The sequence below is a fragment of the Thalassophryne amazonica genome, chromosome 1, assembly GCF_902500255.1.
Source record: "Thalassophryne amazonica chromosome 1, fThaAma1.1, whole genome shotgun sequence".
In the NCBI taxonomy this organism is placed as follows: domain Eukaryota; kingdom Metazoa; phylum Chordata; class Actinopteri; order Batrachoidiformes; family Batrachoididae; genus Thalassophryne; species Thalassophryne amazonica.
Genome location: NC_047103.1, coordinates 27,924,770 through 27,947,786, shown reverse-complemented (window position 1 = coordinate 27,947,786; position 23,017 = coordinate 27,924,770). Strand labels below are relative to the sequence as shown.

Here is a 23,017-nt window from a genome sequence, read left to right as displayed (position 1 = left end):
TTTACAATTCCAACCCAGCTGAGCAATTGGCATGAAAGTACTCATCCTCCTGGTATCAATTATGGCTGAACAAGCGGCTCGTCTTTCTCTTATTTCTTTCTCTCCTGGCGCGACTGAGGCAGCACTCTTCTATCTTTAACTGTCTTGTAAGGATTTCTTCCAAAACTTTAATCTCTGAAGATTCATTTCTTCACCGGTGATTCAGTACAGAGATGCCTGAGAGACGAAATATTCAATACTGTAATCTCTGAGTGTTGGAAGAATTCTGAGCAGAAATGAAAGTTCAGGACCTCCAGGCAGTGCTGGAGTGCTGCAAAGGGTTCTGTGGAAGTGCACTTTGTTTTCATGTGTTTTTGTGTGGATTACATGACAGGAGATTCATGATGTTATTCTGATGATTAATATATATATATATATATATATATATATATATATATATATATATATATATATATATACATTAGCTGAACTCCTTGTATTTATGCCGGCAAGAATTACACATAAATATTATTTTCTCTGGCTGGGCCATGTGACTCCATATCAAGATCACATATTTTTCTAACTCACCTCGATTATGATTAATGAACAGTTATTCATTATATATGCTTTTTGTCTTTTTTACTCGACCATGTGCATCATCACTGGTGGGTCTTACTGTTTTTTTTTTTTTTTTTTTTTTTTTTTATTTTAAGTTTTATCTCCTGCCAAATCAGGACAAAACAAAAGACACAAAGAGTGCGTAGGACAAACAGACCCAAAATTGGGCATCCCCTTGTTTAAACAAGGACTGGTAGGATTTGGGCCACTACTACTGTATATAGAACTGGTTCGATTCATGATCATGTTACCTGTCTGTGTTTTTGGACACCACGCTTCCTTTGCATTGGCCCAGTCCAGCCAGCTGTAAATGGGCACTGACCTGGACAGGGGAAGTAACCTGCATCAGACTGGCATTCTGTCCAGGGTTAATCCAACCCGATCCCACGCCAACTTTGTGATGGCATCATGAAAAGTGATTTAATCTATTATACTGTGATACGTCACATAGGGCTGCAGCTATCGATTATTTTAGTAATCAAGTATTCTATCACTTATTCTGGTGAATAATCGAGTAATTGGATAAAAAGTACTTTTGCGTTTTTAAACATCAATAATCCAGGGCTCTCCCTAAGCAATGGCACAATGTCATTCCATCAAAGTCTTGACATTTTGTTGAAATGGTGATGGAATGTGGCTTTCTGTTTTGTTTTGTAACCATTTGTATTTATTTATTTTTTTAAAGGCTGGTGGACTGGGTCCCTGCGTGATTTTTTCTTCGTTTTTTCTTTTTTTCCTCTTTCTCTGCGATTTAGCAGATGCAATTCAGCTGGAGGTTGAACATGCAAGGCTCGCAGTCAGTTTTTTTTTTGTTTTTTTTTTAAGTTAGTGTTTGTGAAGCGTTATGTGTTGCCCAAAGAAGCAAAAATTAAAATGCGAAACACTCAGTGCGAGTCTGAGCAAAACACAGAAGAAAGAGTGGACTTTTGCTGAGAGGATCATTCAGGAACTGTTTGTCAGCGTGGTCAGAGACAGAGCTGTGACTCCGACGGGGAGGGACAGCAGCCGGCCGCCGGGCGAATAATCACTCTTCACGTAGAGCGGTTATTTAAAAATAGACAAACACACTGCTTTGTTTTAAATGTGCAGTAAAGCTGAATCTCAATTCTACCCCTTGGCCCTTCCCCTTACCCCGTCCCCTCCGTTTTGCGCGGGCGCGAGTAAGTTGGAAAATATATACACACACATGTATATGTGTAACACATAACCTGATGTCCTAATAGACTGCTATTATTTTTGTCAAGGAAATTTCTAAAGGAAATAGTGCTGGACCTAAAAAATGGGAGAATTTGAAAAAGAAATATATGGTTAATACATACATACAGGTGCTGGTCATATAATTAGAATATCATGAAAAAGTTGATTTATTTCAGTAATTCCATTCAAAAAGTGAAACTTGTATAATGTATACTTTCATTCCAAATAGACTGATATATTTCAAGTGTTTATTTATTTTAATTAATTAATTAATTACCCATCGATTAATGATTTGTCAATTAGCAATATTCAATCAATCAATCAATCAATTTTTTTATATAGCACCAAATCACGACAAACAGTTGCCCCAAGGCGCTTTATATTGTAAGGCAAGGCCAAACAATAATTATGTAAAACCCCAACGGTCAAAACGACCCCCTGTGAGCAAGCACTTGGCTACAGTGGGAAGGAAAAACTCCCTTTTAACAGGAACAAACCTCCAGCAGAACCAGGCTCAGGGAGGGGCAGTTTTCTGCTGGGACTGGTTGGGGCTGAGGGAGAGAACCAGGAAAAAGACATGCTGTGGAGGGGAACAGAGATCGATCACTAATGATTAAATGCAGAGTGGTGCATACAGAGCAAAAAGAGAAAGAAACAGTGCATCATGGGAACCCCCCAGCAGTCTACGTCTATAGCAGCATAACTAAGGGATGGTTCAGGGTCACCTGATCCAGCCCTAACTATAAGCTTTAGCAAAAAGGAACGTTTTAAGCCTAATCTTAAAAGTAGAGAGAGTGTCTGTCTCCCTGATCTGAATTGGAAGCTGGTTCCACAGGAGAGGAGCCTGAAAGCTGAAGGCTCTGCCTCCCATTCTACTCTTACAAACCCTAGGAACTACAAGTAAGCCTGCAGTCTGAGAGCGAAGCGCTCTATTGGGGTGATATGGTATTACGAGGTCCCTAAGATAAGATGGGACCTGATTATTCAAAACCTTATAAGTAAGAAGAAGAATTTTAAATTCTATTCTAGAATTAACAGGAAGCCAATGAAGAGAGGCCAATATGGGTGAGATATGCTCTCTCCTTCTAGTCCCCGTCAGTACTCTAGCTGCAGCATTTTGAATTAACTGAAGGCTTTTCAGGGAACTTTTAGGACAACCTGATAATAATGAATTACAATAGTCCAGCCTAGAGGAAATAAATGCATGAATTAGTTTTTCAGCATCACTCTGAGACAAGACCTTTCTGATTTTAGAGATATTGCGTAAATGCAAAAAAGCAGTCCTACATATTTGTTTAATATGCGCTTTGAATGACATATCCTGATCAAAAATGACTCCAAGATTTCTCACAGTATTACTAGAGGTCAGGATAATGCCATCCAGAGTAAGGATCTGGTTAGACACCATGTTTCTAAGATTTGTGGGGCCAAGTACAATAACTTCAGTTTTATCTGAGTTTAAAAGCAGGAAATTAGAGGTCATCCATGTCTTTATGTCTGTAAGACAATCCTGCAGTTTAGCTAATTGGTGTGTGTCCTCTGGCTTCATGGATAGATAAAGCTGGGTATCATCTGCGTAACAATGAAAATTTAAGCAATACCGTCTAATAATACTACCTAAGGGAAGCATGTATAAAGTGAATAAAATTGGTCCTAGCACAGAACCTTGTGGAACTCTATAATTAACCTTAGTCTGTGAAGAAGATTCCCCATTTACATGAACAAATTGTAATCTATTAGACAAAGATGATTCAAACCACCACAGCGCAGTGCCTTTAATACCTATGGCATGTTCTAATCTCTTTAATAAAATTTTATGGTCAACAGTATCAAAAGCAGCACTGAGGTCTAACAGAACAAGCACAGAGATGAGTCCACTGTCCGAGGCCATAAGAAGATCATTTGTAACCTTCACTAATGCTGTTTCTGTACTATGATGAATTCTAAAACCTGACTGAAACTCTTCAAATAGACCATTCCTCTGCAGATGATCAGTTAGCTGTTTTACAACTACCCTTTCAAGAATTTTTGAGAGAAAAGGAAGGTTGGAGATTGGCCTATAATTAACTAAGATAGCTGGGTCAAGTGATGGCTTTTTAAGTAATGGTTTAATTACTGCCACCTTAAAAGCCTGTGGTACATAGCCAACTAACAAAGATAGATTGATCATATTTAAGATCGAAGCATTAAATAATGGTAGGGCTTCCTTGAGCAGCCTGGTAGGAATGGGGTCTAATAAACATGTTGATGGTTTGGATGAAGTAACTAATGAAAATAACTCAGACAGAACAATCGGAGAGAAAGAGTCTAACCAAATACCGGCATCACTGAAAGCAGCCAAAGATAACGATACGTCTTTGGGATGGTTATGAGTAATTTTTTCTCTAATAGTTAAAATTTTGTTAGCAAAGAAAGTCATGAAGTCATTACTAGTTAAAGTTAATGGAATACTCAGCTCAATAGAGCTCTGACTCTTTGTCAGCCTGGCTACAGTGCTGAAAAGAAACCTGGGGTTGTTCTTATTTTCTTCAATTAGTGATGAGTAGAAAGATGTCCTAGCTTTACGGAGGGCTTTTTTATAGAGCAACAGACTATTTTTCCAGGCTAAGTGAAGATCTTCTAAATTAGTGAGACGCCATTTCCTCTCCAACTTACGGGTTATCTGCTTTAAGCTACGAGTTTGTGAGTTATACCACGGAGTCAGGCACTTCTGATTTAAAGCTCTCTTTTTCAGAGGAGCTACAGCATCCAAAGTTATCTTCAATGAGGATGTAAAACTATTGACGAGATACTCTATCTCACTTACAGAGTTTAGGTAGCTACTCTACACTGTGTTGGTATATGGCATTAGAGAACATAAAGAAGGAATCATATCCTTAAACCTAGTTACAGCGCTTTCTGAAAGACTTCTAGTGTAATGAAACTTATTCCCCACTGCTGGGTAGTCCATCAGAGTAAATGTAAATGTTATTAAGAAATGATCAGACAGAAGGGAGTTTTCAGGGAATACTTTTAAGTCTTCTATTTCCATACCATAAGTCAGAACAAGATCTAAGATATGATTAAAGTGGTGGGTGGACTCATTTACTTTTTGAGCAAAGCCAATAGAGTCTAATATTATAATATTAAATATAATATTAAATATTACTATTCGTAATGATGAATTATTATTCATATCATTAACATTAATTACTGCTTTATCAATTAATCCTATTAATTATTATTATTATTATTATTATTATTATTATTATTATAAATTACTAATTAATTACATTAATTATTAATACCACAAAATTCTCCAACATGATTGCGATGTGTTGAAGAAATCTGTGACTTTTTCTATTTCTTTGCATTTACGCAGAAAGGCAAGAAAATAAAAAGAGCAAACAGGGTACTGCAACAAGTTGCACTTCGGTTGTCTAAAAACAGTGAAGACCAGCAGTTTTTTTTTTTTTCCCGTAAGGCGGAGGGGTGTCTCAATTCATGGGACTAGAGGTATACCCCTTTCGCCTTACACCTTGTAAGTGGTAGCAGGGGTAGGGCCAAGGGGAAGGAGAAGGGGTACAGAAGAGAATTGAGATTGGGCCAGTCTGTTTCACATGGTCAGCGTGGCCTGTCATTCTCTTAAAAGGCTATTTTTTACCTTGTGTGTCACATTGGAAAGTGGTAGCCTCTCCTGCTAAATTGACTAGTGTTTACATGGAATGTCTGCATGCTCTAGTCTTCTTCTGTTTTTTTTCTGGGGATGTTACAGTGCCACACTCAGGCGTAGCATATGTACTACAATGCTAAATGAAGCTTCGAGGCACAGAACTTGCCTCTAGCATTTTCTGTAATAAAATTATTTGAGTTACTCAATTAATAATTTCAGCCCTAACATCACACAATGCGTTTTGTAATGGTATTAACATAATTTTGTGATGGTATCATGAAATTTGGGGTGACAAGGGATGAGGAGTGTTGGTTTGAAACCTAATTGTGTCAAAAAATGCGTCACATTTTTTGTGATGCGACTGGGCTGGGTTAATCAGACTCATCCGCTTAACACTATAAAATCCAAAAGTAGTGTCACAGATCATCGTTTCATGGTTTATCACAAATATGAGCAGCTGATTACAGCTGCAGTGATTAATCTATTATTAATTGAACATTATTTGTTGAGAGTCATAAAAAAATCCCTGACTTCAGCTTCTTAAATGTGAATATTTTCTGCTTTATTTTGTTATTTTGTTTATTTGTCTTTGGTAGTAAACTTAATGCCTTTGAGCTGTGAACAAGATTTGAAGGTATCATCTTGGGCCCTGGACAACAATTGATTATTTTTTTTTTTTATTATTATTTTACCATTTTCTGACATTTTATGAGCATAACAATTAATTGATGAATCTGTCAATTATTTTCTCAATTAATTGAATCTGAAAATAATTGTTAGTTGCAGCTCTACTGCATTTTAATTGTAACCTTTACATAACTATAATATATCCAGTGGTGGGCACAGTTCCGATAATCCGATAACCGATAATTATCAAACATAATGTTTTCATTATCGGATTATCTTTTTAGATAACTTTAAAAACCAATATCAGACTAATTATCTTATGATAAATTTTTGTCCGATAATTTTAAGACCGATAACATGGTAAATACAGCTGAACAGCTACAAATATTTATAAAACTTAAAATCAGTTGAGCACCTACCTGTTAAATATTTCATAGCTTACGTGTAGTTCTACCCTCTGCAAAACAGAGAAGAGCTGCTTTGAGAAAAATAATTCTCTATTCTCTGCAGACAAAGGAAAACTGGTCCTAAAAAAAAAACCCTAATTTCTCTTAACCCCATACTGAAATGCAACTAATTTCGGAAAAGTGATTTAAATTAATGTCATGTCTGAAGTTATATAAAGTGAAAATATCAGATATATGTTTTAGTTTTAAAGTAATGTGCTAATTTTTAAGGTTTTAGTGTGGATATATGCTGTGCCCAGCAGTGCATTATGGGTAGGATAGGGTAATCTCAGTACGTTCACGAAATTAGAGAAATGCATTTGAAACACTCTGATCAGGATCTACAGACAACAGCATTAAACTCTAGTGCCTAAAACTGTCATGAATATATTCTCTGGGTTTACAGACGTTGTTATTGTGTCTGCGTTTATTAAATTCCACGCATTTTAGATGTAGCAGACACGGATTATCTGGAATTTTGTTTTGGCAAGTTTTCAAGGTCTCTACTGCCATCTACTGGCCAGTAGTGTTCATTCACCCTATTGACGTGTCCCATAATCCCTTGCTTGCCAGAGAGTCAACACGATGACAGTTGTAAATGAATATTATACTGCAAAAATGTAATTTTTTTATGCTTTTTGTCACGTTAATAAGAGACTGCTGCATGATACCCTGAAGACTTGCTAAAACAATTATAACAAATAATCCGTGTCTGTTACATTTAATCTGCATGGAATTTAATGAATGCAAACCTAATTTTCAGACATACTATACATATTAGTCTCGAACAAAGAGGATAAACTGTGTTGTAAAGAACAATAATCAAGACGTTAACGAGCAAACTTCACTTTCCTCCAGAATGACGTGATCAGGAAGCAAGTGTAGCTCACAGCAGCTCCCATTGAAAATAAGGGAGAGACAGCCTGTGATTCTCGCATGTTTACACAAAATAAAAGCAATAAAAATGTCTAAAAACCCAGAGAATATATTCACGTGAGTTTTAGGCACAATATAAAAATAGTTTTATGTTGCAATGTTAATGGTGTTGTCTGTGTGCACCAGTTAAAGTGCAGCGTGATCAGAGCATCTCAACGCAGTTCTCACTGTTACTGGGATCTCGCAGTGCGCGACCTCTCTGAGGTTTTGTGGGATTTGAAACATCAGTAGGGCGAATAGCCAACATTTATGTGTCAAGACAGTATTGAGTGCATGTTTTACAATATAATAAACCGTGTGCCCAATATAATAAAACGTGCGCACAACATCATAAAACGTGTGCACATTCTCTCCACATGCAAAACATTTGCGACAACACAAAACATTTGCGACAACACTTCCAGGGCTCTGTAGAAATGCCTGTTTTTACAAATAAAAAAATGGAATATTTTACAAAAGCACATTTATCTGTAAACACAAACACACAACACGTCACATTAACATGTTGGTTTACATAATGAATGACTCAACCAATCAGTGTTTAGCAGAAGAGGCACCTTTTACCCAGAATCCTTTGCAATCTGTCTATGTTTTTTTTTACAAAACTTCAGAATTAGTTCATTATTCAACATTAAAAGACATATGTTATATTTTAACTTTGCACAAATGACATAATTGACATTAATGGAGTTATCCTATCAGTATTCATTTTATTTATATACCAAACCATAAGTCAGCATGGCTTTATTTTCCAAGGCCTCTGCCTGACTGGAGTGGTGTGATTGGGAAGAGCTGGGCTTTGGCTGCTTTCAGTGTGCTTCTGTGCTGGAAGCCATGTAGTAAATAAAAGCTTCTAGCAGTGGGCAAAGATGTTCAAAGACATAAGTGCAGGCTCAGTGTTTGGGTCTGTTGTCGCTTTTGATGCTACCAGAAGCGATCGTGGTGTTAAAAGTCAAATTCAGTTTGTTAGTAGTTGTAAATGTAGAGACAATACTGGAATTTTTCGGTTATCTGTAACTTCTGATACATTTTCGGGTGGTTTATCGTTTTATCTTTATCAAAGATAACTTTTCAGTTATCTGATTATCTGTTATTGAAGTTAATTTTTTGTTTATCTGGGCCCACCACTGAATATACCAGTCTATTGACATGGTAACATGATTTTAAAGCAATAATTCCTAAATGTTGAAGCAAACCTGCAGGTGTGTATTCACGTGAACAAAGTGTCCTGTAGGTGCAATGCACATCAGGGTCCAAGCAGGGAAAGAATCACTCTGAAATATCAGGGGTTGAGGATGGAGTCCATGTTTCAGTGCCATTCCTGTGCTTTCCTGACCGCTTTTGAACTGAGCGCAGGCAGGGCCACAGAGGCTATGAGTCCAGTGAGCTACAGAAAAAAAAAAAAAATGTTTCATATATTTTGTAAAGAGGTGTTCCATTTGGAAAGCTGAGGTATATTTGTCTCCAATTGGTCTGGTAGTAATTGCCATACAAATAGTGTGTACCAATTACAGGGGCATCACACTACTCAGCCTCCCTGTTAAAGGCTACTGCAGGGTGCTGGAAAGGAGGGTTCAGCCGATAGTCGAACCTCAGATTGAGGAGAAGCAATGCGGGTTGGCCGTGGAACAACCGACCAGCTCTTCACTCTCACAAGGATCCTGGAGGGTGCCTGGGAGTATGCCCAACCAGTCTACATGTGTTTTGTGGACTTGGAGAAGGAATATAATCGGGTACCCTGAGAGACACTGTGGGAGGTGCTGCGGAAGTATGGAGTGATGGGGTCCCTTCTCAGGGCCTCCAATCTTTGTACTCAGAAAGTGAATGCTGTGTTTGGGTTCTTGGTAGTAAGTCGGACTCATTTCCGGTGGTGGTTGGTCTCCCGACAGGACTATACCTCGTCACCAGTCTTGTTTGTGATATTCATGGACAGGATATCAAGGTGTAGTCGGCAGGAGGAGGGTCTTCAGTTTGGTGGGCTCGGGTCTCATCAATGTTTTTTGCATTTGATGTGGTCCTGTTGGCTTCATCGGCCTGTGACCTCCAACACTCACAGCCGAGTGTGAAGCAGCTGGGATGAGGATCAGCACCCCTAAATCTGAGGCCATGGTTCTCAGCAGGAAACAGATGGATTGCATGCTAGGTAGGGAATGTGGTGCACAGTACCTTGGGATCTTATTCATGAGTGAGGAGATAATGGAGCGTGAGATTGCCTGGAGAGTCAGCGTAGCAGGGACGGTATTGCATTTGCTCTACCATACTGTTGTGACAAAAAGGGAGCTGAGCCAAAAGGCAAAGCTCTCCAGCTCCTGGTCATTCTTCATTCCCACTCTCACCTATGGTCATGAGGATTGGGTCATGACCAAAAGAACTGGATCTTGGGTTTCCTCAGGAGGATGGCTGGTTTTGTCTCCCTTAGAGATAAGGTGAGAAGCTTGGTCATCTGTGAGGAGTTCAGAGTTGAACCGCTGCTCCTTCACATTGGAAGGAGCCAGCTGAGGTGGTTTGGGCATCTAGTGACCCAGGACTACGTGGAGAGACTGGATCTCTACACTGGCCTGGGAACACCTCAGTATCCCCAGTCAGAGGTGGTTAATGTGATGCGGGAAAGTGAAGTTTTGGGTCTCATACTGATGCTGTTGCCCCCGCGACCCAATCCTGGATAATCAGTTGAAGATGAGTGAGTGTTTTGGTAGTCTTTAAAATAATCTGATGCATGACTAAAATTTAAACCATGAGTTTTGTAAGCCATAGAATCTGGAAATAAGCAATATTTCTGTTTGATTACAAATATATATATTTTTGTTTGTATTAGTAATTACAAAAAAAAAAAAAAAAATGGACTTCACATTTCAGTATGAAATTAAACCTGATAGTGAGCAGATTCACTCTGAAACACTTCACTTAGTGAGTTAAAACTGGTATTTGATCTCTTTTTATTCATGTACACTTTGTCTGGTTTCTCTTCCAGCTTCATTCAAACTCAGATAAAGGCGACGGATCCGTCAGGTACATTCTGAGCGGGGAAGGAGCTGGGACTATATTTATCATCGATGAGGTGACAGGAGATATTCATGCTACAAAGAGCCTGGATCGGGAAAGGAAAACACATTATGTCCTGCATGCACAAGCCTTGGACCGCAACACAGAAGAAGCTTTGGAACCAAAGTCGGAATTCATCATCAAAGTGCAAGACATCAATGACAATGCACCCAAATTTCCAGATGGACCCTTTGTAGCTACGGTGCCAGAGATGTCTGAAGTAGGTGAGTGGTGCTCCTAAATCAAATCGACCTTGCAGTGATTGATTGTTCCCTGCTATCTACATCGGTGAGTCTTATTTAGTGGATTGAAATGTGAACAAACTGTGAAAATGCATTCCTGTTAGAGATGTTTTTGTTGTTTTTACATCCTGTTGAGTGCACTTTTCCCTAGTAAAGAGAAAATGTTGCATCAGGACCTTTGACTTCATGTGTTAAAAATGTCTGATTTACAAGAACACTCATCAAACGTGTCATTCTCTGTGCAGAGTCCTGGTTTGTGTTCTTTGTGATAAGTAACATATTTCTTCTGTGATCTTCGCTTTTTTCATTGGATTCCCCAGATGAAATTCCACTGTACCTTCAGAAATCAGATTCCAGTGTACATTGTGATCTGGTCTGGACAATGTATTATTTTCCTTTATGTAAGCCCTGTGGGCTTTACCTTGACGGAAAGCACAAAATGAGTGTCGCAAATGCTTTTGGGGTGTGTATGTCCATGATGTATTTGCTATTCAAAGACTGCAAAACCTAAACACAGTGCAGACTCTGGTTGTGAAGGAGGTGGATCAGCCGTGTTCTTATTAGGCATTAAGCCAATCAGAATGGCACATTGTTCCCTTCCAATTGGAAGGGACCAATGCCACATTGCTGTGGTATTGAGAATATGGACATATGTGTAAAGGTCTCTGGTCAGTTACTAGTTTATTGCTAACCTGTGACCGCACCAGTGGACAGCTGCCACCAAAGCTCCCTGAGGTGAAGCATTATAGTGAAGTTTTACGTTTTTTCTGTCCGTGTTTGAATTAATTTTATTAAATGCTTGCTTTCAATTCACTTTTGTTTTGTGTGCTACAGCATTTACCCCGTTTATACCCAGGTGTGTCTTTATAAGTGGAAAAAATTGATTAGTACCTTTGAGATTTTTTATTGTGAGTAGAAAATGACAGTGATACACTTCAGCAACGATTGTTGCCAGTGGGGCAAAACGGGTTAATGTCGCCTTTGGTTTTGTGTGGTTGTGGGGGGGGGGGCATTCCCTCACAGAACAACATTTACTTTGCAAGCTCACATCACTAATGCAAAATGCAAAATGCACGTTAGCAACGTGAAACACATGTGCAGTACATGTTTTGCAAGTGAGTGTGTGTACAGGACAGCAAGTTCAAGATAGCTTAATAATATATGACTGTTTTTTTCTTTCTTTTCACTTTTTCCACATTATAGTTACAAACAATACACCATAATATGCAGCATAATTTGTTGCACACAACAACGGCTGATAACTGTAAACAGTATGCGCAGACAAGTAAAGTGTGTCTCAATTGCACTCTTTTAATGTAGAAATACATGCACATGTCCAGGCCTGTTTGGTGGTCTTAGGCACAAGAAACTTCTTGTGATGGACATTATGAAAACAAGTGTACATTTTCCATCACTATTTAAAGTTATTGAACTGTAACTGAAATGTTGCACTACTATACAGTGGAATGCAACATTACAAACTGAAAGAAACTTTTCGTGTAACATTGAACATTGCAAGTCAAAGCCAATAATCTCACAGAAAATAATTTAAATTTGTGTTAAAAAATTGATCAACTGCAAAAGCCCAACCAAGAAGAGATGGGTGTTGGTTAGGGGGGTGGCACTTTTCAGCAAGAGTCATATGACAGGGTTACTTCCTCCACTTTGGTCACATGACAATGGCCTTTTCTTTTTTGCTTGGTGGGTCATGTAAGTGGCCTCATATCGTCATTCTGCAAAATTATGATTTGGAATGAATCTGTATGTTGTGAGACTTGGATGTTAATCATTAACCTAAGGCGATGATTGGATATATTTGGTGCTAAGTCTGTTCAGAAGATCTTTGGGTACCGCTGGAATGACTTGGATTCAAATGAATGGCAATGTAGAGAGCACTCAGATTAGCAACGCCCTTCCGAAGTAAGTTACTGCACATATACTGAATGAATTCAAAGCCAACCTAGACAACCATTTCAAAATGTACCCTGTGATGTCCAATTACAGAGCCATGACTACAGTCCAGAACTTTTTATGCTTACTGGTTACTAAAAAGAAGATTGGTTTCTGTTCAAATGAAGAAGACGGTAAAGGGGAATATTTTGCGTTGTGAGGGAACATGGTGTGTAATCTCAGTGAGGAGGACCACAAGTGCTGTAGAAATTCAAGACGACATGCTCATTTCACCTGGGTGCAATAGAGAGATAACTACTTTCAAGAGGTGGGATAGGCTGGTTGTCTACATGAGTGGTTGCCATCATGAGCCCAAACTGGTTCCGTAGTGTGGTGGATGCAGTGAAGTGCACCATGTAACCAGACCTTATATTATCCAAATTACAAATTAACTCTCCAAGAGCAAGCTTGAGCTCAAAATACATATGCTTGCCAAATTTGGTGTTGACATCTTCAGTTGCCTTGCAGAAGACAGAAATGTGTAGACAGAATACATACAGGGAGGAAAATAAGTATTTGAACACCCTGCGATTTTGCAAGTTCTCCCACTTAGAAATCATGGAGGGGTCTGAAATTTTCATCTTAGGTGCATGTCCACTGTGAGATACATAATCCAAAAAAAAATAAAAAAATCCGGAAATCACAATGTATGTATGTGTGAGCCAGAATTCTTGCTGGTTGGTAGGTGTTCAAATACTTATTTGCAGCAGTAACATACATATAAATTATTAAAAAATCATACATTGTGATTTCCGGATTTTTTTTTTTTTTTGGATTATGTCTCTCACAGTGGACATGCACCTAAGATGAAAATTTCAGACCCCTCCATGATTTCTACGTGGGGGAACTTGCAAAATCGCAGGGTGTTCAAATACTTATTTTCCTCACTGTAGGGAAGATACAACAGTTCAACTTTTTTACTACCATGGCAACCAAATTTCAAATGAACCTCTTCAAGAGCAATCTTGGGCTCAAGCTACAAGTGTCTGTTGAATATGGTGCCAATATCTCCAATAGCCTTGGAGGAATTAGTCTTCAAACAATCAAAAAACAGTGTAAGCCATACATTGCAGAAAGATGTGTTTGATTACTTGATCAACTCTTAAATGAGCAGAGTTGTCTTTTTCAACTGTGTTTTCTGATGGCTATGTTGGTTTCCCAGGTGCAAACCAACCAAGTGGGAAACAAAGGCACTCAGTCGTGCCTCCACAGCAGCACTGGCTGCTACCGACATTCCTGCCTTCCATATCGAAGACAACTCTATCCACTTCCTCTGAGGTGGCTACTTCTTGTATGCCCTGCATCATGTGGATAACATCTATATTTTATTTCTCTATTTTGCCATTCTGTTTTTAGGTCACAGGAACAAAAGCTACTCTGGATTTCTGCCTTTCAGCACAATAACATTGTCAAATATTTTGTTGCAGTCCATTAAAACATAGGATGTCCCAACATGCACCAAGATTGATTTCCTTCAACTATACCATGTGATATCAGATATGCAATGCATTCCATTTATAGCTGTTTTTCTAAAACAGTCTTTTCAGTTACTGAAAAAGTAGCAATCCTTAATAAGAAGCAGGACGAAAACAGCTTCACTGTTTTTTGGCAGTGCAGAGATGGAAATGTGCAAGAGTGATAAAATATGCAAACCCCAAGGGAACCGTAGGCACCCCCTTTGTGCACAGTCAATATCTCACTGGTTCCATCGTGAATATTCATGAATCGAAAGGGCTGACATATACAGCTATACTAGTCAGTATGTTTTGTTTCTAAGTCAAACATGTCAACTTCTTTATCAGTCTGATATGTCAGTCCAAGGTGGCTCCAGAGGTTTTGGTGTTGGTGGGGGGTTTGATTAGTTACTTGTGGTGGGGGTTTCCAGTTTCTGGATGAAGTTGTTCAACAACCCATGTTTAATTATGCTAGGTTAGCAAAGAAATAGAATAATTAAATAAATTGTGGTACATGAGTGGCTCGAACTCCCTTAGATTCTACTGCAGTGCATAAACAATATCTCATGGGTGTTACTGAAAGTGGGGATGCTGTTGGACCAGATCAGTCAAAGAATATTATTGCTGAAAGCCTAGGCATGATAAAACTGGATTTAGCATAAAACATTTACATTTTAGGTCAAGTTAGGATGGGCTAATGACATTCTTGGAGTGAAGCCCCAACCAATAACTGCTTATGCTCAGCAGGAGAGAGATTGATGAGATTTTGTCAATATCAGTTTCATTATTTGTTCTGATTATAGGTCACTTTCTTTACCAGTTTGGTGATTAATTCCTGATCGCCTTTCCTTGTTGCAAGACACAGAGTTTGGATGTGATAGTATGGTAGCAATGTCACGATACATGTGTTTTTGCAATGTTGACTATCAGAAAGACATGGCAGCATTGATAAGAGGAACTGATATCATCTGGGATATGTGCTTCCGATGGGTTGAAAAAGTCTGAACTGGTCCTCGACAAGATCCAATTCTCGATTCCCATACCTAAAGCTACTCGTATGTATATTGCAGTGCTTTGTGTCTGGGATAATGTTTAATTCACAATTCAGAGTACTTTCCTTTTTGTTTTATATTTCTTTTGCTACAAATATGCATAACAAATACAGCCATTCGTCCTTGTCCACTTATCCTGCGTGCAGTTGCCGAAATTTACAATGTACTCCAGTCCCTCACTGGGCAAGAGCTGATTTACAGTCTACACAGGGTATAGGTGAGTTACAGAACTCACACCTTTGGACGTTCTTGCAGTCACACCTTGAAGTTTCCAATTAACCTCCTTGTCTTTGGACTGTGAAAGTAAGTACAGAAAGTACAGACCTAAAAAGCACAACACAGGAATATTTTGACCAGTCAAGTCTGTAATAAGGTGAATCACCATTAAAAAATAAATATGACACAAGTGATCTATCAGTCGGGTTCTAGTACAAATGTACTTCTGTTCAGCAATTTTTACTGTGTTAGTGCTTTTAACACTGCTTAGCAGGTATCAACATCTTGGTGATATTAGCTACACTGATACTGCCACATGTAATGAGGCTGTATGCTTGTTATATTTTTTTATACCTGCACCCGAGCCACCCATAAAAATGAATCACCAGCACAGTCAGAGGTTGTGGGCACATGCATGACATGTGGCATATCTTTGTTCAGTTATGGTTCAGTCAGTGTTATTTTCCTCCCTATTAGTGAACCTCAACCTTTATTCTCTGGTTTGATGAGCAGAGAGCACAGAGCACTCCTGTGGTTTCTCTGTTCATGTTCCCATAGTGTGTGAAGCAATATACGGGTGTCTTTTTTACAGTAGTTTATTTTTTAGTTTGATGCACTTTCATTGCTTTTTTGTCTCCCTTGTGTCTAGGTCTTTTTCCTGTGCACCTTTTGTATTTTTTTCTCACATTCCCTCCCTCAGTGATCACAAGTTTAATATTAATATTAGTCTCTTTGTGATTCTGGGAGTTTGTTGGTATTCATTATCATAGTGTTCTCTTGTACCAATCCTTCCAGGTTTTAATTCTCCGGACCTTTTGTTCTTGTACAGTTCTGCATTACTAGATGATCATCCTTTAGGGCCCCTTCACACATAGTATGAATAAGTACACATCACGGCGAATTATGGGAAAACAGCTTGTATGAGCAAACCACAAAAACATCGAGCAACGGTTTTGTGCAGGCTTGTGCACAAAACTGTCACAGCGGGAACACAGTGCGAGTGGCGGGAGCCTGTGTAACTACACTGCGCATCTCCTGTGAAAAAAATACATTCCACGCACGAGATTCGAACCTGCAATTTACAAAAGCTCTGATTGTCAGCCACAAACATTTACCGCTGTGCTCCCATCGCTGTCGTATAAAAGGTACGTAAAATGCCTGCTGTCGGCAGACACACCACCTGTCAGTTTAGCGCACACACCAACGTGTCACTCTCTGTTATGTGATCATTATTTTTTAGTTATTTGTTATGTAATTGTGTATGTAGGTTGTGTAGTACTTATTAATATACCTGTCCTGGCTGTGGTCTCTGTGTTTGTACTGTGACGTCGTGTGCACTGAGCTGTCATTTGCATCTCTGGTCAGCAGCTGGCAGGTGCCTCTCCGTGCTGTGTGCGCTCTGACCTGGCTGCCCGGCCCCGCATGTGTTCATGTCTGTACATACATATAAGTATTTTATGCAATTGCCGCCCCACACATGCCAAATGTATAGGGTGGTGTGTGGGGGTGCGTGAAACACAGATACACCACATGTGTTTCAGGGGGAGCAGGGGGGATGACACACACGCACACATAAGAGACACATGCACCACATGTGTGTTGCTCTTTGCAACACCACACTCGTGAGAGCACTTGGACAAATTTCACATCCACCTCAAAAGTGATCACCTGTTGACTTTGCTTTGCTTTGCTTTGCTTGCCTCTACTGGTGGTTGGCTCTCACTGCGGTATTGTATCACTTCCTGTTCCGGAGCATAGCGGTGTTTTGCTGTATATGTTAGCTGTTTAATCTGCGCAGTTAGATTGATCTAGATAACTAGATAATGATTTGTTTCACAGTGTAATCTTCACGTGCCTTAACTAAAGCACTCCCTCTGCTGAATCACCTCTAAATTATTTACACATTATTTACTTTGTGTGTTTTTAGGAATCCGCTAGCTTAGCGCAGCTACTAGCTCTTACCTGATTTAGCATGGCAGCTTCTCCTGTCTCTCCCGCACGTTTCTGCTCTGGGTGTAAAATGTTTAGTTATTCCTCGGCCTCCTTTAGCAGTAATGGTACTTGTAATACATGTAGCTTATTCGTAGCTTTGGAGGCCAGGCTGGGCGAATTGGAGACTCTGCTCTGCACCGTGGAAAATTCTACAGCTAGCCAGGGCCCTGTAGTCGGTGCGGACCAAGGTAGCTTAGCCGCCGTTAGTTCCCTTCCAGCAGATCCCGAGCTGCCGGGAAAGCAGGCCGACTGGGTGACTGTGAGGAGGAAGCGTAGCCCTAAACAGAAGCCCCGTGTACACCGCCAACCCATTCACATTTCTAACCATTTTTCCCCACTCGGCGACACACCCACCGAGGATCAAACTCTGGTTATTGGTGACTCTGTTTTGAGAAATGTGAAGTTAGCGGCAACAGCAACCATAGTCAATTGTCTTCCGGGGGCTAGAGCAGGCGACATTGAAGGAAATTTGAAACTGCCGGCTAAGGCTAAGCGTAAATTTGGTAAGATTGTAATTCACGTTGGCAGTAATGACACCCGGTTACGCCAATCGGAGGTCACTAAAATTAACATTGAATCGGTGTGTAACTTTGCAAAAACAATGTCGGACTCTATAGTTTTCTCTGGGCCCCTCCCCAATCGGACCGGGAGTGACATGTTTAGCCGCATGTTCTCCTTGAATTGCTGGCTGTCTGAGTGGTGTCCAAAAAATGAGGTGGGCTTCAAAGATAAATGGCAAAGCTTCTGGGGAAAACCTGGTCTTGTTAGGAGAGACGGCATCCATCCCACTTTGGATGGAGCAGCTCTCATTTCTAGAAATCTGGCCAATTTTCTTAAATCCTCCAAACCATGACTATCCAGGGTTGGGACCAGGAAGCAGAGTGGTAGTCTTACACACCTCTCTGCAGCTTCTCTCCCCCTGCCATCCCCTCATTACCCCATCCCCGTAGAGACGGTGCCTGCTCCCAGACCACCAATAACCAGTAAAAATCTATTTAAGCATAAAAATTCAAAAAGAAAATATAATATAGCACCTTCAACTGCACCACAGACTAAAACAGTTAAATGTGGTCTATTAAACATTAGGTCTCTCTCTTCTAAGTCCCTGTTAGTAAATGATATAATAATTGATCAACATATTGATTTATTCTGCCTTACAGAAACCTGGATACAGCAGGATGAATATGTTAGTTTAAATGAGTCAACACCCCCGATTAAGGATATGATTCCTTCCTTATGTTCTCTAATGCCATATACCAACACAGTGCAGTGTAGCTACCTAAACTCTGTAAGTGTGATAGAGTATCTCGTCAATAGTTTTACATCCTCATTGAAGACAACTTTGGATGCTGTAGCTCCTCTGAAAAAGAGAGCTTTAAATCAGAAGTGCCTGACTCCGTGGTATAACTCACAAACTCGCTGCTTAAAGCAGATAACCCGTAAGTTGGAGAGGAAATGGCATCTCACTAATTTAGATCTTCACTTAGCCTGGAAAAAGAGTCTGTTGCTCTATAAAAAAGCCCTCCTTAAGCTAGGACATCTTACTACTCATCACTAATTGAAGAAAATAAGAACAACCCCAGGTTTCTTTTCAGCACTGTAGCCAGGCTGACAAAGAGTCAGAGCTCTATTGAGCCGAGTATTCCTTTAACGTTAACTAGTAATGACTTCATGACTTTCTTTGCTAATAAAATTTTAACTATTAGAGAAAAAATTACTCATAACCATCCCAAAGACGTATCGTTATCTTTGGCTGCTTTCAGTGATGCCGGTATTTGGTTAGACTCTTTGTCTCCGATTGTTCTGTCTGAGTTATTTTCATTAGTTAATTCCTCCAAACCATCAACATGTCTATTAGACCCCATTCCTACCAGGCTGCTCAAGGAAGCCCTACCATTAATTAATGCTTCGATCTTAAATATGATCAATCTATCTTTATTAGTTGGCTTTTAAGGTGGCAGTAATTAAACCATTACTTAAAAAGCCATCACTTGAACCAGCTATCTTAGCTAATTATAGGCCAATCTCCAACCTTCTTTTTCTCTCAAAAATTCTTGAAAGGATAGTTGTAAAACAGCTAACTGATCATCTGCAGAGGAATGGTCTATTTGAAGAGTTTCAGTCAGGTTGTAGAATTCATCATAGTACAGAAACAGCATTAGTGAAGGTTACAAATGATCTTCTTATGGCCTCAGACAGTGGACTCATCTCTGTGCTTGTTCTGTTAGACCTCAGTGCTGCTTTTGATACTGTTGACCATAAAACTTTATTACAGAGATTAGAGCATTCCATAGGTATTAAAGGCACTGCGCTGCGGTGGTTTGAATCATATTTATCTAATAGACTACAATTTGTTCATGTAAATGGGGAATCTTCTTCACAGACTAAGGTTAATTATGGAGTTCCACAAGGTTCTGTGCTAGGACCAATTTTATTCACTTTATACATGTTTCCCTTAGGCAGTATTATTAGACGGCATTGCTTAAATTTTCATTGTTACGCAGATGATACCCAGCTTTATCTATCCATGAAGCCAGAGGACACACACCAATTAGCTAAACTGCAGGATTGTCTTACAGACATAAAGACATGGATGACCTCTAATTTCCTGCTTTTAAACTCAGATAAAACTGAAGTTATTGTACTTGGCCTCACAAATCTTAGAAACATGGTGTCTAACCAGATCCTTACTCTGGATGGCATTACCCTGACCTCTAGTAATACTGTGAGAAATGGAGTAATTTTTGATCAGGATATGTCATTCAATGCACATATTAAACAAATATGTAGGACTGCTTTTTTGCATTTGCAATATTTGCAATATCTCTAAAATTAGAAAGGTCTTGTCTCAGAGTGATGCTGAAAAACTAATTCATGCATTTATTTCCTCTAGGCTGGACTATTGTAATTCATTATTATCAGGTTGTCCTAAAAGTTCCCTGAAAAGCCTTCAGTTAATTCAAAATGCTGCAGCTAGAGTACTGACAGGGACTAGAAGGAGAGAGCATATCTCACCCATAAGGTTTTGAATAATCAGGTCCCATCTTATCTTAGGGACCTCATAGTACCATATCACCCCAATAGAGCGCTTCGCTCTCAGACTGCAGGCTTACTTGTAGTTCCTAGGGTTTGTAAGAGTAGAATGGGAGGCAGAGCCTTCAGCTTTCAGGCTCCTCTCCTGTGGAACCAGCTCCCAATTCAGATCAGGGAGACAGACACCCTCTCTACTTTTAAGATTAGGCTTAAAACTTTCCTTTTTGCTAAAGCTTATAGTTAGGGCTGGATCAGGTGACCCTGAACCATCCCTTAGTTATGCTGCTATGGACTTAGACTGCTGGGGGGTTCCCATGATGCACTGAGTGTTTCTTTCTCTTTTTGCTCTGTATGCACCACTCTGCATTTAATCATTAGTGATTGATCTCTGCTTCCCTCCACAGCATGTCTTTTTCCTGGTTCTCTCCCTCAACCCCAACCAGTCCCAGCAGAAGACTGCCCCTCCCTGAGCCTGGTTCTGTTGGAGGTTTCTTCCTGTTAAAAGGGAGTTTTTCCTTCCCACTGTTGCCAAGTGCTTGCTCACAGGGGGTCGTTTTGACAGTTGGGGTTTTTCCGTAATTATTGTATGGCCTTGCCTTGCAATGTGAAGTACCTTGTGGCGACTGTTTGTTGTGATTTGGCGCTATATAAATAAAATTGATTTGATTTGACTATTTTCCTGCTAACAGCGTGAATGGCCACACATTTTCTAAGTGTCAGGCGAGCGGTGTTAAATGTTTGTCTCATCTGGAATTTGGCCGACACATGCCGTGAGAGGGTTCGAATGAGCTCTCACAGGGCACACTCTGTCTTTCAGCCGCTAGTGTGCGTGAACAGCTGTAGCGACACATGTACAACACATTGGAGGCAGCTCGGATTTTTCACAAATGGCATGCAATTCCTCTTTCCTGCGCTAGTTGGCTTAAATCATGTCATATGTGAAGGGGCCCTTAAAAAGGTATCTTTTTTTCACTTGCCCCCTGCCAGATCATCATGGTGCTATCCTGCCTTCTTGCATTTGCCGTGAGTGCTCCTAGCATTCTATCACTTTTTTGGCCTGTGCTATGTCTTTTGACCTTTGAGTTTTGACTTACATCTCAAGGACACTGTTGAAACCTTTGGGATGCCATTGTGTAACTGACTTTTTGCCTTGATCATTGTTAATCCGTCTGCTGAGCTCTTTCAAAAAATACTGCCAGATATCTACTTCAGTTTGTACTTAATGCCTGCTGGATCTGGACTCTACTTACCTCAGACTCATCCTCGGCATTAAAACTAGCATTGTTGTACCTTTTGCGTGCCACGACATGAAATGCTGCATGAAATCACTGACCATGTCACACCGTGGCTGAATGACGCAGTCGAGGCGGCCTTCACAACAGCTGCCAAAAAACAGCGAGTCACCTACGAGTGCCCATTTGAGCCCCTCTTGGGTGGTGTCGGCTGAGGTCCAGGTGTAACTCGCAAACATCCAACACCACACGTGGGGAACTTAGAAAAGGCGGGGCCATTGATGCTGCCAACATGAGAATAGAGAGCTGACCACTTTTGACCTGGCTGTGCGAACAGCAGCACATTTTCTAAGTGCCCCACGAGCATGCCATTATCAAGCAAAACACATGTCATGCAAGCCCCCCAACACTTGTGGCATGCGAGTGTGACACGCCCCCCCGTCAACATAGATGCAGTAAGGAGTGTGTCACTCCCTCCCCCCACGCCATGATCAAACATTGTCAGGTGCGCCTGAAGTGGCTGCAGTGCGATTGCTGTCCAGTGCAGCGTGCATCTGGATGGCTGTAATGTCCAGCTGGGACAGGTGGACACGTGGGGCGAGCAGATGTGGACATGATAAGCCTACACTGCTTCATTCATGCCATTTCATGACTGTATGTCTATGAGCATGGGTCATATACAGAGGAACAGAAGGATCATACTTGCATTGTCCGCTTGATGAGGGGATTAAATATTAGGAATTGCGGTGTTTCTTTTTTTTTTCGTGTGGGTGTGTATGTGTGCCCACAGCAGTGGCACGATGTGGTGTCACACATTCCATGCATGCGTGTGTAACCAGGCCTGTTGGCCTTAGCAATCTTGGTTATGATGAGATGGGTAGGTGTGTTTGGGCTTGATTCATCCCGACCAGCTCATGTTGATCTTGCCCACATTCCACCCCTTTACCCATTTATGGGTTGGCCGGGAGTCAGGCACTGCCAGGATAATGGGGTCTACAGCCTGCTCCCCCCCCCCCCCCCATTTCCGCTTTAAACACGCTCTTCAGAAAACCTGTAGATGATATCACAGAGGGTTTGTTCACTGTATATACAGTCTATGCTTTTACTTGAATCATTATTTATGGTAGTCATTGCACTTTCACTTGAGTATCGAGTTTTAGAACTCTACCCAACACTGGTTGTAGATTTCTTCCCCACTCGAAGCATGACAGCAGTCAGACTGATGATCATACCAGGAACTCGGATTTGTTAGAGCAGTGAGTAGACTGTATGTAGCTCTCCACAGGAAACAGATTCTCACCGGCTCCATTTCCCACAGCAACACTCCGAGACATTCCTCTGCTCCACTG

At 40.3% G+C, this 23,017-nt stretch overlaps 1 protein-coding gene across 2 annotated transcripts in view; it reads left to right on the top strand.

Moving 5' to 3' along the window:
- Positions 1-23,017, top strand: part of LOC117507760 (cadherin-18) — a 480,214-nt gene that overhangs the window by 150,326 nt on the left and 306,871 nt on the right. For both annotated transcript variants that reach the window (XM_034167572.1, XM_034167578.1), the window contains exon 3: positions 10,427-10,721. In XM_034167572.1, the coding sequence (XP_034023463.1) occupies positions 10,427-10,721 (295 nt within the window). The remainder of the gene's footprint in view (positions 1-10,426; positions 10,722-23,017) is intronic.